Raw genomic sequence first — 18,552 nt, 5'->3', positions numbered from 1 at the left:
ACCCACACAACCACAGTATTTACTCAGCCAGTCTGTACAACCCTGTCCAGCTCGTGCACCTTGTTTATGCTCTGGACAGATTAATTGACTGCTAAGAGAAAGAAAAAGAAAAAAAGAAGCTACTGGAAAGAGACAGAGCTAATATTGACAGAAATGTTCCGGGATTTCGTATAAACATACTAGTGTCACGTGGCCTAGTGCAGAATGAGAATCAGTGAGATAGCTCGTCAGGGTCGGACATGCACGTGTATGTTCCGAATAGAATTTACAGCGTGCATGTGCGTGCATATAGTGCGTACTGTGGAGACATACGCAAATAATGAAACCAAAAGATAAAATGAGGACAAACAAAAACTAAAATTATAATGAAATAGTGGAGGAAAAAAGGGAACATTACATAAGTAATAAAAATATAGTTTGAGCCAGGTTTTAAAACAAAGAACGAATCAAAGAGCTCGGTATCCCGCAAAGCCGACATACCGTGTAAATAAATAAGATTAAACATACAAACACAAACAATGAAAATAAAACATAAAATTGGAGTAACAACATACTCGCCAAGTGCTCTTGTGTAAGGTCTTGTAAAGGGAATTAGAAGGTCGGCAAAACCCTTTGAAAGAAGGTTTATAGGACGATGACGACCGGATGCTAAAGTGGGTCCCAGGCAAATCCTTGCTCTCCTCTTTCTTTTTTTTCTTTTTTTTTTTTTTTGGGGGGGCGGGTGAGGTGGGGGAATGGAGTCGTCTCCAGAGCATAGTGAGATGCATGAACGAAATTCAATTTTATTTCTTAAAGTAGTTTAACCGTAAATTCAACGGAGCTTAATTTATGCTTAACAAGAATCGACACTGGAGTAGATAAACAGACTTGGCTTTGTCAAAATAGAGAATCGGCTGCTGCCTATCGTCTTTCTTTTGAATCAAGGGGAGGTTCTCAAGAGACTGGCTGATTACACATAAGACAGCCAATGGGAATTCGCTTTTCTTGTTAGGGCCCGAAGTTTGTGTTTATTTTCATGCGCTTCCTCGTTGGTCGACGAGAAGATTTTGCAGACTTCGGGAAGATTCGTTGACTGTGTGCAAAGATGAACACAGCAAGGATGAAAAAGAAGAAAGACTGCACAGCAGCCTGTAGGGACCTCGACATTCGACTGCTACTAGACTTTAGGAAAGAGTATAATGAAGACCTGTTTGCGGCTCATTCCAACAGTAGGACTGCTAAGACAATGACAAAATTCCGGAAAAATCCTGGCAATAATAATTAATTCTCATGGAAAGGACAGAAAGTAAAAAAGAATTGGCTCAATCAGAAACCGCGGGCCATTGGAATCGAAATCCAAATTTCAACTTAACGTCGTCAAACAATTTAAACGGATTTTGCCTATGTAGAAATGTAGGTTCTCTACTCAACCATCTTCTAAACATCATCACGAAAGGCAGTCGTCTTCCCGCCATCTTCTTTCACTCTTCAGTCAAAAACGTAATAAAAAAGTTGTCCGACTGTCTGAGCACGAGGAGGTCGAAATAGTCCTGAAATTGAGCAAGACATTTTACATGTTTATATTTATGTTTATGCATACAAATTAGAAGGAATTAAAGTCACTAGACTAGGTTTTAAGTTTATATTTAAGTTTATTCATTCATGAACAGGCACAGACAAGATAATCCAATAAGGATGAAAATTAAAAGATGCTTATGCGATGCTCTTCTCGATATACACCGGACATGCAAGCCCAGTGACGTAATTGCTATTTCTGCATCTCACGTGCCAGAACTGGTATTCAGACATCCGGGGCTTCCTCGGTCATGAAATCAGAAGGCGCTAAATGGTTGACATTGAGTTGTCGCGTGCTGCCCTTTCGTTTTCTGTGCAGGTGCGAGATGACGAATGTAACCTTAGGTGCAGTCACGAACTTTTTCTCAGAATTCTCAATGCAACATGGAGCTAACTACTGGCTCCTGACGCCACGACGACTGCCAGTAGGGTCGTGTGCAAAAGGTCGACGATGACTTGCACATTGCTGCACGTCCTGCCCGGTCCTTCCTGTCCTTCTTTCACTTTAAACACCATTTTCACCTGCCAGCAGGACATCTTTCAAGACTGCTCAACTCTAACAGTTCGGATGTTAAAAAAATATGATGAAGGCTACCATTTTAAAGAAAATAAGTTCGGGCAATGAGATTTTAATGGATTTGATTGGCTGATGCGAAGCCGTTGCCCCTGTGAACACGACACACGAACGTCAACAAGTGTCTAGGCGCTGTGGCGACTGTAGGGAGGGCGACCGTGTTTGTGCTGGGTGTTGAAGGATTTTAACATTCCTTTTGTAAAGGGAAACTGCACTTGGACGGAAATCTTTGCGTTAAATTTAATCAAAGTAAAATAAATTTAAAAAATTTAAAAAAATTCTCACTATAGATTTATTTTATTACGCCTGTGCAAGATGTTCATAGTGCTATGAGTAAGTGAACATATGAAGCCAAGTTACCTCGTTTCATAACTAAGGCATCAGGCTAACATTTGTACCTCCGTACAGGTTATAAAAATTGTCCCCGGCAGGTGGGCTCGTGGGGTCACTGTCCCCTAACCTCATGTGCAAGCTGAGAATCATGATATTCGCCTGAGGTGAACTGCGAGAATCAAGGCCAAAGGAGGAGGATGCAGAAGAAATGGTCTTCATTGTCCGCCGACCTCAGCCAATCAGCGGCTACAGATAAAGCCCAGCCTGTGATAAAGGTCACACTCCTCCTGGTGTCCAACCCTTGTCGCGTCTGTTTGATAAGCTCATTTGTGCGTAAACACAGTCAGACGAAAAACAATTCACAGAGAAGGGTTAGTCATAAAATTGTCCACGCCGTTAAGGACCCCGGCATTTGTCTTACGTCCTGCTTCGTGTTCTTATTCAGAGCACGTGACCTGTCATCGCGAAGAGACGATAAGCGATACACGATGCAAACACGGAGGCGGTGGAATTCGGCAGAGAAAACCACCTTCGTGTCCATAAACTCACAGGTGGGGTAGGAAATATCAACCATTTTGAATTAATATGGTTTCCTTTTGACTTCAGGACATTCTTTTTTTTTAACCTGACAATGCTCAGGGCTCCATTAATGCCAGAACGAGGATCCTGCAACAAGCTATCAAACGATTAGAGTGATTCTCGATATGAAGAACAAAATGTTTGCTTTGATAATTCAATGTAAACTCCACTCTTCTTGTCCAGGAAATCTCCGGTTCTTGGCACCAGCTTTCAGCCCCGACTCCTGACCACGAAAGGGCTTTCAGGACAAATCGTGTTTTTTTTTTTTTGTTTTTTTTTGTTTTGTTTTTTTTATTCTTAACTCTGCCTGACTGCTTGGACTAGGGTTTGATTAATGAATGAGCCATTACGGGGGCGGTGGGGATAGACAGGAAGTGAGGCTCAAGGTGAACTGCTTTTCGTGACTTCAGGTTATTGTTGGCCGGACAAAAGGCGGAAAATGTCAAAGTGCATTGGAAAACAAGTCTGGACCTAGCTCAGCAGGTTGACCTAAGTTCTACTGTTCTGAACGATTGCATCAAAGCTTCACACAAAACTTTGCTAAACTTGGTCACACGTTGGACAACATCTTGAATGAACTATGGAAACAGCGAGCATACATACATGCATGTATGGGCGTGATTGCATGTGTGAACGAGATGAATAAAAAGAATGTGTTTGCACTGAAGACTGAATGTAGCACCGCACAGTGGTTTGAACATAGCACCTGCTAATCGCTTTTCTACTCCTTGGGGTGAAATTAATGGAGAAAAATGGCAAAGTGGATGGCCTGCAAATGATGATAGTAGCCCATACACCCTGGCTGCGTGGACTGGCACAGCCTAGTGAAATCTCAAACCAAACAAAAGTAAATAAAAAATCATGTATCCAGTTTCGAAAATGTCAAACTAATGTCTCTTGTCTTTAAAGTTTTTCTATAAAGTTGTGAGTTCGTGCCAACGCTCGTGTGTGTTGGGTATAGGGTGGATTTGTTTTTGTTTTCCTTCTCTGACACCACCAAGTCAGGTCCACCCATTTCTCGATCACGACTGTAGGTTAAAACTTGATGTATGGAAGCTTTCACCAGCGCCGAGGGCTGAGGGGACTGAGGTCGGCACCTCCCTCGTTAAACGCCGCCACCTTCATCAAGTCATTTGCAACCAGCCTTGAATAAGTGAATCTTAGTCAGCTTTAAACTATGGCGATTAGTTAATACACACAACACAAACACAAACATAAACACAAACGCAAAAAAACAAAACAAAGACACACAAAAAAACACACAAACACAAAAACACACATTTACAACAAGTCGATGACGTCACTATAACGGTGGCACTACGTGTTGTTTTTGTGGCGGTTTGTTACAAAGTCACGAACACATGCTTCTCGATGACTGTCTTACGTAAAAATCTGACGTTTCATATTCTTACCGAGCCGTTATTGTCGTCATCAGCGTGGGCGGGAAGGGAGACCGGGGCTGGCACCCTCCGCGTGACTGTCAACGCCGCCATTTTGAGTCATTAATAATTGCTGAGCGAGGGAGTGAAGATGTAGCACTTGCTGGCTGGCTAGCGGTGTGTGTGTGTCTGTGTGTGTGTATGTTTGTGTGTGAGAGAGATGTGTCTGTGTGTGTGTGTCTGAGAAGATGACTGTCCAAACTTTCAGCTCTAGGTGCCGAGCATTTTACTCAGTGTAGGACAATACTGTATATCAAACCCGAGACTTCAGCCACATAATAATGTATTTCTGAAATAAAATAAGAATTTTTTTAAAAACTAAACATCAATGTAAAGTGAACAGTTGTCCTAAAAAAGCTTAAAGAGCAATGCTTAAATAATCTTGCACAACATGCTGAAAAAATTTTCTGCTGTTCATGCCAGGTAACTGTAAGTGAAGGACGCAAAGGACGACAGACGATGTCAAAGGAAAGCTAAGGATTTTTTTTTCGAGAAAAAAATGCAGAGAGTGCTAGGTGTCCGGAGGTGCAGTACCTACGCACTGCCCTAGATCAAAGTCAGGTTCAAAGTTTGGTCAGACAGGACTGACGTGCAGGTTGATATTAATTACCTGTAGCACATAAGTAACAAATTTACTCAAATGAATGTTTCTTTTTTCAGAGCTTTCTTCTGTTTTGAAGACCCCACCCTCTTTTCTCATTTCTTTTATGGGTAGAAAGTTTTAGTATCTCACAATCGTTAAATCGAAATATTTTGGCCAGTTTCCAAAATCGATTCAGGCAGTGGAATCAGTGTTTTGTTGGAAATTTTAATGTGTGATCATCATCCCTCCCTGGCACGGTTACCATCCAACACGAGGGTTTAATGATCAAACGGGTGGCGCTATTTTACGACCACCCCATGCCTAGAGGTTACATCGAGCTCTTGAATAAAATTTTTAACTTTCTTTTGAAATTTTATGAGGACGTTTAAAAACGGAGATGTGTACAGTGTTTCTCTGAGAATGAATACGCACTACATGCAGGTATTGTCACCTGAGATTGATGGCGGCCCACGTCACAGTTTGTTGTATGCAGGAGGCGGTCACGAAGGTGAGTGGTTGACTGACAGTCACGGACTTGTCTCCTGGCTGCCAGTCTCACCTGCCGAGCTCGCAGTCGATTAAAGTGAAACAGGAGATCGGGGACTGGCTGAGTGACCCCTTCCACCTCTCCCATACCTGTTCCCTCCTCCCATCCTGTTGCGCTTACTATAAAATCCGCATCGCGCCAGCGAACGAGCCAGATTCACACCGACTGGGACTACTTGCTGTCGTGCTTCTACACAACAAATCGAAGTGAACAGCTCACACAAGCGCTCGTCTGCTCAGTCCACAACAAAGAGGTACAAACCTATTTTTCATAACGATTTGTCCTCGAAGGTTGTGTAGGAGGTTCTCGCCGCCTGGGTCTCTTGTTCTGCTCCTCTTGTGTACCGGCTGAATGGTGCATTGAACAGATCGGGAACGAGAAAAATTGCAACGAATTTGACAAGAAAGGTGTTGAACTTGGACACTGACATCTCTGATGTGTTTTGAAATAGTTGCATGACGGTGATGTAAGCTGGCATCAACATATTCTCGTTGGATGAGAAACTAGCAGTGCTGTCAAAAACAGACTAAAAACTTTTTTAACCACTTAACGAAAACCTCTTCTGTTGAAGTGATTCTCAGCAAAGAAAACTGCGAGCCACGGTCACCAACAATGCCCAGCTGGACCAAGGCTCTCACGGTGCTGGCCGGTCGCAACAAGATCGACTCGGCGGCCATCTTCGACCTCAACGGCAACCTTCTGTCCAAGACGGAGAACTTCGCAGAGAAGCAGGAGCACATCGAGGCTGTCATCCGAGTTTTGCGGACGTCGAGTCCTCAGGTTCTGCTGAAGCTGTCGGTGTTCGGGGAGGTGTTCACCTGCCTGGGTCCTGCCCAGACCGGCATGCTGCTGGCCACCTCCCAGGACAGACTCTTCGTCGCTGCCTTGACGTCCAACTCCGTTGTCATCGCTTTCTCCAACGAAGAGCATCCGGGGTCGTGTCTGTACGAAGTGACTGAGTTCAGTAAAATGATCGAACACAAACTGACACGCTGAGTAAGAAACTATGTCCAGAATCATCAACATTTCTATCACATCAAACTGTTCAAAGACGATCGTGTTTCAAGCATTTGAATGTTCAAGGTATGCGTTAGAGATGTATCATACTTGTAGCAACATTTTAAGATGGTGATTCACGAGGACGTGGATGTTACAATGTCATCAAAGTCCATGTAGAATTTTGTTTCAAAAGTTTGTTTGAAATTATCTCTGGTAATGTACGTTGTGTTTAACTGTTTGGTTAGAATTTGATAACGGCTTCTACTTTACGAATTGTGGGTTTGAAAAAAAAATTGTCTTTTGTGAGTTTTGTCATACTGTTACGATTTGAAGAAGATTGAATAGGAAAAAAATTGAGGAAACTGTTTGCCACTGTTGCATGAAATCTCATAAAATAGAAATATGGTTTTTAAAGAGTTTTGTAAAGTTAAAAAATGTGCAACGGTAGTATCAAAAACAGTTTAGTGGGTGGTTGTGGGTGGCTCGGTGGGTTGTACTAGCGACAATTGCAGCTGCTGTTAGTAGCAGCAGAATAGCAATCATACTAGAGACAAACTTTTTATAGGCCACCTATCCAATATGTCGAACTAGTCATACTTGTCAGCTTTCTGTCGATAATTATTGAAAATTCAGCTTAATTACTGTTCCAGGTTGCTTCTGTGTGTGTGTGCGTGCACGCGCGTGCGTGCTTGTGTGTGGATATTCACTCGCTAAGAGGAAGCAGTACTCTTAAGACAATCTTAATTCTTTAATTATTTATTGCTTTTGTGTAATGGCTTGTTTGTTTTGTGTAATGACTTTTTTTTTATTTTGCCATAATCCGTAGTGTCACGTATGCATAGGCATCTTGTTCTTGCTGATAACTTTTTTACATGAATATATATATAGAGATATTCCTCACAAACATTATCTCTGAAAGATTTTGTTTTGTAGGTATTTCGGAAACTTGATGTAAGATTGCTTACAAGATATGTACGCTACAGTGATTCTATACAAGAGTTTTGCTAAAGAGAAGACATCATCTCGCCTTACTTAGCATAAACTAATGTTCGTTAACATCGTGCGTCGACATCTTGTTTTCTGTTTGACAAGCTGTGTAGTTTAGTGCAAGATTCAAGTGTGTAATAATACCGTATGTCTTTCAACATGTGCACCGATCTCACCTGAGACATTTCCAGATTTCCCATCATACACCGGAGTCGCACGACTTTCTTGACGAAGGTTTTGTGTGAAGCGTGTGCGTGAGTTGCATTATCGTGTGAGTGAGTTGGAGCGTGTGTGCATGTCAAGTCATGTTACATGAAATAAAAATTTGATGAACTGATTCTTCAATGTGCTTGTTTCTTTTATATTATTTTAATGACTTTTGTCACATACTGCGTCGCTGATTCAGGTCCCTAGGGCGAAGAGTGTGGACGGAAGAAAGGGGACGAGCGCGAGGACGAGTGAAGTAAAAGTGAGAATAAGATTGTGCGACTGATAGATAGTTCTTCCAGTGAGAGTGGTTTGTAAAATGGTTTGTAAGTGTGAGAGAGTCGGTTGCATGTGTCTGTGTGCGTTTTCTTTAGCAGAATGATGCTATCGTTAAAAACAATTTATGTCGATCTGTTCCTGCAAAGCAATGTGTCTGCAATGTTAAAGAAGACAATTCAGTTTTCTTAAAAAATAATTCTCTACATTTACATTTTTTATTTGATTACTGTTTAGCAGGATAGTTATAAACTTAGTATAAATTACAAAAACATTAAACAGGGGCCGATAAAGTGTATTGTGTGGAAACACGAGAAAACCCTCAAACACTGTCATCAGGTGATGCTAATCACACGCACCTGGCCACCTTTTAACAGTCAACAATTAAACTTTAAAGCAGAGCTGACAGACGATGAAGGTGGATATTTTTTAGACTATGAGCACGTGACATCCGTTTGATGGGAAGTTTGAAGTAGGACAGTTCGCAACTCATATCGGAGTTATCACCTGTACAGTTCAAGCGAGACAGACTAATGACCACAACTATGACAGTTTAATCAGACTCGCATCCCAGGTGTAACATAACGACATCATGGTGAGCCTACCATCGACCTGCTTTAACAATGTTTTTCATTTTCATCAGTACTATGACATTTACACATTGCAACAGCTTTATACGATTTTTATGAATGATTAACTCTACTAATCATGTACGTACACTGATGTCTTTATCCACACTATAAATACAGTACTCTCTCTATATATATATAATCAACTGTTTGTTATACCTTTATTTCAAACTAATCAATAATTAGAAAACATATTCTAATTACCCGCAACCTTTTCTTCCAGCACTTTCGTCCTTGTCTTCTTGTTCAGCGACTTTCTCTTCTCCTTTCACCTTCTCCCTGTCAAGGTTGCTGACTGCAGCATGTGAAAAGGAGACACGCCTATGGAAAAACAGTCTTCTTTTGAAAACTTTGCCTCGTAACTGTCGCAGAATAGTAGCCGAGGTACTCAGTACCTCCCCCTACCCCCACCTACAAAATGGTTGAATGGTTCCCAATAAAATATTGCATTCAAGATTTCAAAACGTTTTCAACTGCAGGACAGGTGTTCTGGGGTGGAATAAAGTTTGCCGAAGGACAGGATGTGAAAGTGTCAATGTTTTCAAGGTGATTTGTATCCGGGAGTAGGTCTCCTGACCTCGTCACCCTTTATTTGCTCATTCCTTTCAAAACACTTTGCTTTTACAAAGACGGACACTATCTCCATCGCTGTTTTTTTTTTAATCTTCCGTCGCTCCAGATATTACATTTAACAAGGCGAAGAACTTAATCAGATGTTTTAAATGATTTTATTACTTTACAATAAGTAAAATAAAATGAAAAAAAATTGATGATACCAACGTGAGAAAAACAAGATTAAAAATATTTAACTGAGCTCTCGTGATTTTGTATACAACTATAAATCTCGGCGAACCTCTGACCCCGTTATGTAAAATTTTGGAAGAGTCGTGCTGCAGAGATGGTAATATGTTTCCTTATGTCTGCCGCTGACGTCATGGTTTGACATACACTGTTTTTTACCGGTGGTTGGTGGGTGAGGGGTGAAGGTTTACAACAGCCTGCTCGCTTTTAAATTTGTTTAAAATTACGAAGGTTAAAGGGGGACAACTATATATCGTTTTAATATTTTACTGAAATCTCTTTTTATACAGCTATAAATTTCGGCGAACTTCTGATCCTTTTGTGCAAAATTTGTCTGTCGTTGCACATGCTCTGTATTTCAGTGATGGTGGGTAGGGGGAGAAAATAACATTTCGTTGTTGTCTGTGTAATCTCTTGATTATACACCAAATTATATGTTTTGTCAAGGAATTAGGCTTTCCCTAAACATTGCTGTAGAACGGGAACGAAGAAAAATATCAATTATTTAGTAACGATCCATTTTGACCTGAAGAGGAACAAGGGAAGCAATCCTGGTTCTATAAAGTCATTAATTTAAAAGTTCTTTCCCTTGCATCCGAAGTTCAGAGGCGGCGAAGTTTCTTCTGCTAATCATTTTGAAGCTATTTAGCGAAATGCAAAATGGTTCTAGCAAAGTAATTAAGTTGATCTGAGAGTATTCAATGCCGTAGTCTTCTCAGCACTACAATGTCGAGAATTTTTTTTTTTTTTTTTGAAGGGAAGGGTGATCTTACTGAAAGTTCAAACTATATTTCAGTCTTGAGAAAAATCGGACAGGAAATCTGTTAAATCAAATTAATGTACCTTAAAATACCACAATATTATAGTTTTTAAAAAAACTCTTCATCAAACGCTATTTCTGGCACTAGCCATGTTTTCTTGACGAGCACAAGTGTCTGTGAACCCTGCAGGCGACAAGGGAGCAAAAAAAGCAGGTCGAGTTGGGAATCCACCAAATGAAAATAAAGACGACCTTGATGTTAGCGAGTTGGTGGTGGACTGTGTTCCTGATGAACACTCGCTGCTGGCGGACTTCTTCTTGGGCATGGACAATTCTAGGCGCTTCCAGAACTTTTCAATCTTGTTAGGGTCGTTGTTCTGGGGCCAGTCTAGGTACGTGAAGGTGTCGAGAATGGACCGGAGGGTCTCGTCCATGTCGCTCTTCTCGCGAGAAATGTCGCGAAGAACGAGCGGAATGATTCTCTGCTTCTGTTTCAACATCTGTAGCTGGGCCTGCTGATACTCAAAGCGACAGAAAACGCTTTTGATGAACTCCGGGGTGAGTATCAAAATAGTCCTTCGGCTGTTTTCCACGGCTGTAATGATGTTGTTGGCGATGGCTACAAGGGGACAGAAGGAGACAGACTTTTCATAGTTGAATGCCGAATAGAGACATGCTGAGATGCTCTTTGTTTCATCTCGTACCTCGACAATGAAGAGGACATCAATAGCATTCATCATTGTTTTATTCTTGTGATATAAGCATCAGCTGTGAAGAGTATGACCAGTATGAGGAATAACTTTAATATTTAATCTAAGACAAATTTTTGTAAAATTATTTTATTGATAGTAGTTCCCTTTCGTGGCAACTACCTTTGCAGTAGAAAAAGCAAGAATTATAATCACAGAACACTAACTGTGCTAACACTTTTTAAAAGTCCTAACTGGTTGATCACTATAATTGTTAATCGTTAATTTTATCGTTTACTCACTCTCTCCTGGGATGAAGTCACGAAAATGTACACACATCCGGAAGTTAAGGCCTCGCTCTAGTTCGGAACTAGCTGCGTCCTGACAAACTGTTCGTCTGAACCTGACGACCTGTACGACACGAAAGCGTCGAACATTTTGTCGTCTGCAACAATGACAAGAACTGATGAGCTCACCGATGTGCTAGGGTTCGCTAGGATGGGAGGTGGTGTGCTAGCTAATGCAAGGCTGTGAAGCTGATAAAATAAAATTAGACTTTTGGATTATTTACTATGTGCAGCAGCATCGTCCTTACCGTCGTCCTCGTAGGACTGGAAGTGGTAGAGAATCTTCATCATTAACAGGTGGCCGCGCCTGAACATGTAGTACGGCAGCACCACCAGCGCCAGCACCAACACCAGCAGGAACACCACACTGGCCGCGCCCACGTACCAATACCAGGTCACCTCGACCTCACCTGCATCAATTATTTCACTGAACACCTACGTCACAAACGGCTACGTGTTACTAAATAACTTTCTAAATTGTTAAAAAAAAAAAAAAGTTATTTCCAATTCGGATTAAACAGAGCACCGTATTATCAAAGAAATTTCCGAATTTGTGATTATAGCAATTTTTTCACAAATAAATTGATATTAAAGATACGCAAGAGCTTATTCATCATATAAAAGCATCTATAGCAGTTTCCAAAACTGATTGTTGCCAGAAATTCATCTGAAAATTTTTCGAAGTTGTCTGACAGGAAAAGACAAATCCGTTTACCGCGAGAAACGGTCCTGATCTCCGTGCAGTTGGCCCCAGTGTAGTGGACGTGGCAGCTGCAATATGCGGTGTTGTTGGGCAACAGTAAGCACTTGCCATGCACACAGGTATCGGGACACAGCTGGTGCTGGCGTCAGACAGGCTCCTCACTGTCGTGGCCATGTCAGAGGGTGTGTCCGACAAGTTCACCATTTCATCTATACGGTCTGTGGGCAGTACAAAGGTGCGTTTATTTGGTCACTTGGTTTTCTTTTCTTTTTTATTTTGTGCTAGTGTTTAGGTTTTCTGACATTATTCGGCCTGTGATTCAATTTTATCAAATAAACCAAATGATCGTGAAATTTTTTTTTTTTTAAAGGAAGAAATAGCATACAGAGATACCAGAAAAAACCTCACCGATCGTCATCTTGTCACAGAGGTCGCCTTCGTATCCATGGACACAGTCACAGAACATGGCGCTGTCCTCTCCAGCCACGCGCTGGCATCTGCCATGCAGACCACATTCTAACGGGCACTGATTCTGGCAGAACACTCCCTCCCATCCCTTGTCGCAAACGCACTCGATGTTGGGGGCAGTCTGGCACTTGCCATGGAAACACGGGAAACCAGGTTCGCACAGTTCCAGGCCGGTGTTCGATGGTGGCAGAACAGAGGCAGCGGTCACAATCGTCACAGCAGGTGGACTGTCACTGTACTCTGTGGAAGAATTTAAAAAGGATGGTGAATAAAGGGGTGGTAGGAAGGGAACACAAACTACCCTGATCATAAACAGACTTTTTACTTCAAAGACTATCGCACACCAACCTGTAGTCACAGTGTTCTCTCTGTTGGTTCTGGTTTCCGGAGTAGCGGTGACATGCACGCAGCCTGATCCATTGACGTACCCGTACCCGGGCTCACACCAGCAGATCGCCTTGCCCTCGGGGTTTGTTTGGCAGGCACCGCGATGTTCACAGCCGGGTGGACACGGCTCTTCGCAGTAGAAACCCGCCCACCCCGAGTGGCACAAGCAGCTGAGGGACTCTGCCGGACAGTACCCGTGGTGGCAGACTGTGCCTGGCGAACACCCGCTGTCACCCGAAGTCGGGGGCTGAGTGGTAGAGAGGGATCTGGCTTGCGATGTCACCTGTAGCAACAGCAGGTAGGTCCGGAACTTGCTGGCCATGTCTGTCGGTTCGCAGCTTGATCAGTCGTCTAAATACCAGCGACAGCCACCGTCAATGACAGTCTACCAGAACTTTATATCTGCAGACCACTTCGGTTAAGTGTTGCAGATGACTGACGTCCAGCAAATTTCGTAACAAAAATAGTTTCACGTTTTAACAAAGACGAATTTCAGGATTCCATGCTGGTGAAACTCGCGGAACTGAGCCAAGACACTTTTGTCTTCGGGATCCGCCAGGAGAATAAATGTGTCCAGGGGAGAAGATTTACTGCCCTCGTCTTACCTTCCATCGCAGAGCAGAAGAATGGTTATTGCCGGGTAATTGCAGCGATAAAGAAGAAGAGGAATAAAAGTTATCAGAACTAATGACGCACATAAGGAAATCCATGATTACTGTGACTACAGCTGAGCTGCGGCTGTCATCTTCCCCGACATTAATGAGGAGTCATTGCCAGTAAAGACGGTAATTCAACATGACACCCTGTCACTTCCCAACCGGCTTCTAAGCAGCCAAACGCATTTTTTTGAAATAAAAAAAAAATGGTTTTTTTAATTTAAAAAAATGGGTTTTTTTTTAATAAAAAAAAAATGGAAAAAGAAAATGGTCCGCAGTTTCTGGAAATTTGTTTTTAAAAATACGATATAACTTCATTTTCCTAAATGTTTCTCTTTTAGACACTTACATCTGCGATACGACGATTCTATTCTCTTAAAAAAAATATATATTAAAGATACGACAAATCTGTGCATACAAGACATCTTAGTGCAAAGCATACATCAGTTTCCTAGTAAAGAGCTTCAGCATGTTTTGTGGGAGCAACCGGAAGGTCTTTGGATCTCGACAGTTATCAATGGTGGCCAGTCGGGGAGAGGAGGGTCACGTGCACAATGACAAATGTCTGTCGCGCGAGGTGCGAAAGATACTCCTCCCCAGGTCTTTAAAAATCACAATTCTTTGAGGTTATCCAAGTGAGAATGTAAGGCTGGTTTCCTGAAGTAAGATAGTAAGATTTTGTGTGTGTGTGTCACTGTGTGTGTGTGTGTGCGCGCGCGCTTGCATGCGTGCGTGTGTGCCTTTACACACATACATTCAGGTGTACCTTGAGCACCCTCAACAATAATTGTAATAACAATTTTGTATAAATATACTAAAATAATAATAAGCCTCAATCATCATATAGTATACAAAAGTTTGCTGTTATAAATACAAATAACAACAATTGCACCGGACAATTAACAAAGCGTGATCAATTAAAACTTTAAAATAGACAACTAGTCCTGTACTTCAATCACACAGGTGTGTGAACATTATCGTCTCGGGTTCTGTATGTCTCACTTCATCTGTCATACAGGTTATGCATGGTACCAGGAGTTTCCATGTTTGATCGTATCACCCTTTGCAGTCGAATTCAGTAAATGACATTTTAATTACATCCAAAGATCACCAACATTTATCAGTTTCCTTAAAAGACAATTGAGGAAATATGATTCTTAGATGACAGGGTGCACCTGCAGGATGCTGTGTGATGTTCCGCTCAAAATGACTTTGTGATGAAGGCACAATTTCTAAGAGATGAACTCAATTTTTCCGTCTGTGTTTCACTTTTTTACACTTTCTAGCAAATCGCAAACGTTTAGTATTCAGCCTTTAGTCGACACGACTGGTTTATTTACGTGATTCCCATTGGATCATGTAGAATAAAGTTTAGAAAGTTCTCGAACAGTTCCAACAGCTGTCACGAGTACAAACTCTGCATATCGGAATCTGCCCTGAAGGAGGAAGGGTGGTGGAGAAGGAATGGAGAAAAGGGTCTTTTGCTGCTGACACTGACTGACATGGAGACGGCTTTACGAGGATGAACCTTAATCTGCTTTCAATCTTTGTCATCGCTGGACGGCCATTTGACTCTGCTGCTGTCTGAATTCTGTCAGAAGTAATCTGAACTGTCTTTATTTCAGTTTTTTTCTTTTTTTCTTTTTTTTCTTTCTATTTTTTTCTTTTCTTTTTTTTTTTTTTTTTTTTTTTTTTTTTTTTTGAGAGGTGGGGGAAGTGCATGACAGGCGGACCCAGGAGTAAGGTGTGGGGGGAAGAAATTGGTGTTCACACCATGGACGTAGATAGGGATCTAAGTTCGTGTTCACACCGAGTCAGCAACTCAGGCAAGCCAGCCAGCCCTGTAAACAGATGCCACATGCAGATAAATAACAGCGTTCCCGAGACGAGAACTGAACCCAGGACAGCCAACCTTCACTGTAGTGGTGACAGGCTCTAATCGGACTAATAATAGTCATTTCACATTTCGTAGCCCTTGTTATCTTCATTGTCGCACACATTGTTGAATTAATGACTGGAAATGAAATTGTGTTGAGCTTTCGTGACTACATGTTGTAAATAATAAATAATATGGATGGGTGTGAGCAAACCTCATGACACATGACGTCAGAAGGTTTGACCTTAGTGTGTGCATGGTGGTGATTGTAAGCACGTGTGCCTGGTGGACCTTTCACATCTTGTAGTTCTCGCCATATTTCATTGCCACTACATGCTCAAGTTGTCAAGCTGCGAGAGACGAGAAGCTAAAACATTGAAGTCAGCGCTTAAATAAAGAATAACAAGTCTCTCCTCAATACATCAATAAAGATAACAATGAGTGGATTAAGTTTTGTCAATTTTTGTAAATATATTTACCCGATGGCATGTCCCTCATAATTAATTTATCGGGTTTTTTGTTTCCATTCCTTCTTTAACATTTTTTGTCTTTTTTTTCTTAATGATTTGGTCTCAGACTTATCTTTTTCTTTTCGATGATCAGCTACACTTAGTATTCCCATATCTCCATCTTCTGTATCTTTCTATTAATGAAAGACTGGTTTACGTGAGTAGCCTTATCTTGTTGCCTCTAGTCACCTGTTGCACCTTGCCTTGTCACACCTGTTTCATCATCATAGTTTTTGTCACCTTTCTACTTTTACCTGGATCACCTCTTCCCACGCACTAACGGACAGGTGCTAAATCTTTAGTCTGAAGATTGGGTTCATAAAAAATTGATTCTTCTAAGTATATAACCATTCCTACAAACAGATGATAATCTCATGCCCTACCTCGTTCATAACATCGCTTATTTTATTGCTTTTGTGTTGAAATTATAAAGACAAAATATACGAAAATATTAAAATATTTATTTGTAAAGCTTATTTCTAAAACAGTGGGCTAAGCTGCATCATAGGACAAGGTAAGATATACTAGGATAATTTTAAAACACTACTGAGCACTTTATTGTATATGTAAAGCTTTCCATTGAAACTTCGTAAACAGAGCAAAGATTATTTTTAAAAGCATCACTAAAATTAAATAAAGAGCTGCATGCAATTTTTTCCGTTGAGTATTCATGCAGAGATGCAAGCATTCAAAAAAAACAAAAAAATGCACCCAGATACTCTTTCTCTCACACTTTCTTTCTTCTCTCTCTCTCTCTCTCGCATACATACACTCCTCAACACTCCTTCACACTGTTAACGGTGGGATCGAAGAGGGAGAGTTTGAATTCTTGTCTGTTGAAATTACTGTTTAAGATTCAGGGACAAAAGTAATCAGTCATCGTCTACAATCACAAGACCGAAGTATCCAGACTTGACAAAAATACTTCCCTGCACAATGTCAAGTGCATGTAGTCAATTCAGTCTCAACTTTGTTTACATCAAGAAAACAGAATATTGACCCTAGGTAGCAGAAGTTCAGAAAGTTCAACGCCCTAAAGTTACAATCTGTCTGACAATGCCAGTGTTGACAAGGAAGCAGCAACTGCTTTCATCTTCCTCATCTGATGTTGCAGGAGATCTTCACTTCCAAGTGATGATGTGGTTCACAGAGATAGGACGATTTAACGAAATCTCCAAGACCTGTGAGGTTAAAAATAACTTTAGTGAAACTGTCGGGCAGGTGGAATCATGTGGTATGACAGAACCATATTAGTTATATACAGTGAGGATGTTTAACTCAAAATAAAGCCTTTAAAATGCAAGGGCTCCTCATCATGACTATTCTCTTTCTTGCTCTCTCACGGGTCATAAATGGTCTTAACTAGACAAAGAGAGCTGTGACTCATCAAGAAGGTGTTGTGTGTTAACTGTTTACATTTTCCCTGCAACAAACAAATACTACCACTCGTTATCAACAGCCATCATGTATTTCAGACTGACCTGAAGGTGGGTCGAATGTATTGGCGACAGCTGTTCCGTCGACCGTAACCTGCGCCACTGAACTGACCCCATAGACTGTCACATTCTTATAGACGAGGGCATTCACTTCTGTCTGGATGTTGTTGTGGGTACTGAGATCGTCAACGTTTTCTGTCAACAGAGTATCGAGTTGATAGCTCTTCATTTAATTTATGTAACCCAGAAAAGGTCAGCAAGCTCAGAATTCATTATACCTACAGTTAGCCATCTTTCGTCACCTGTACCTTTACTCTAATTAAAGTTAGCAGACCGAAGTAGTTAGTTTTATTCATGTTTAGAGAACTGTTTGTTGATGAAAACAACAATAAAGTAATAGAAAGAAAGTAACAATAAAATAGAAAAAGATAAGAAATGAAAGAAAACAACGAGATTAAATCAGCCTTCTTATCATTTGAAATGGAAATCACTGCTTACGTTTGCCGCAAGATAAGTTGCCGAGAAGTACTTTCCGCTTTCGTATGTATCTGAAAACAATATTTCAGCACATTTGTTTGGTTTCTGGGATTACAATGTATATGTTATTCATACTAACTACACCTTTCCAAAATAAATTTCATAGTCGGAAGGATTTGTTGTTGGTGGTAGGAAGCTGTTTATATGTTTATGTATTACTTTTTGTATTTTGTTTCATTTGTATGAATGTAGTAATAAACGCATAAATTACTTTAATAAGTTAACATATTATTAATTGTTTTTCATTTATTTATGGACGAACAAAGTTCTGCACACTTTAGACGCTGATCGTACTCACCAACAGACTTCCCATCATCCCAGAAGAGATTACCACTTGCTGCTCCACCATCTGTGTCCAGAGCATTTAACATTACTCTGATGTAAAACTCATTCTTGCGGCTGAAGAAAAGACACAATCCCAGAATTCAACACTTCTAACCAAGGCTCAGTTTCAAATGTAACAACCTTTCAGTGTAAGTCTAAGAATTCAATATGGAAACTTTTATCTGCAGGGGACTTATTTACTAGTATACATGAAACAAATATAGTGGTGAAGAAAGCAAAAGTCGTATTTTAAGAACTAGTGTGGAATTAGTCAACACAATTTTTTTTAAAAAATGTATCTCGAGAAACCATAATCTTCAAAAGGTACTTTTATGTTAATACTTTCGTGTTC

At 40.9% G+C, this 18,552-nt stretch overlaps 1 protein-coding gene across 1 annotated transcript; it reads right to left on the bottom strand.

The window, feature by feature from the left end:
* Positions 1-10,244: 10,244 nt before the first annotated feature.
* On the bottom strand, positions 10,245-18,247 carry LOC112573687 (interleukin-1 receptor accessory protein-like 1-B). Its single transcript, XM_025254266.1, is given in 8 exon segments — positions 10,245-10,887; positions 11,260-11,322; positions 11,325-11,402; positions 11,553-11,714; positions 12,020-12,146; positions 12,393-12,715; positions 17,385-17,534; positions 18,175-18,247. Coding segments are annotated over 8 exon segments (1,470 nt in total). The 3' UTR covers positions 10,245-10,393.
* Positions 18,248-18,552: the final 305 nt, after the last annotated feature.

The sequence above is a fragment of the Pomacea canaliculata genome, linkage group LG10 (genome assembly GCF_003073045.1).
Source record: "Pomacea canaliculata isolate SZHN2017 linkage group LG10, ASM307304v1, whole genome shotgun sequence".
NCBI classification, from domain to species: Eukaryota; Metazoa; Mollusca; class Gastropoda; order Architaenioglossa; family Ampullariidae; genus Pomacea; species Pomacea canaliculata.
Note: the sequence above shows the minus strand (reverse complement) of the source record. Positions and strands in the feature narration are given on the sequence as shown.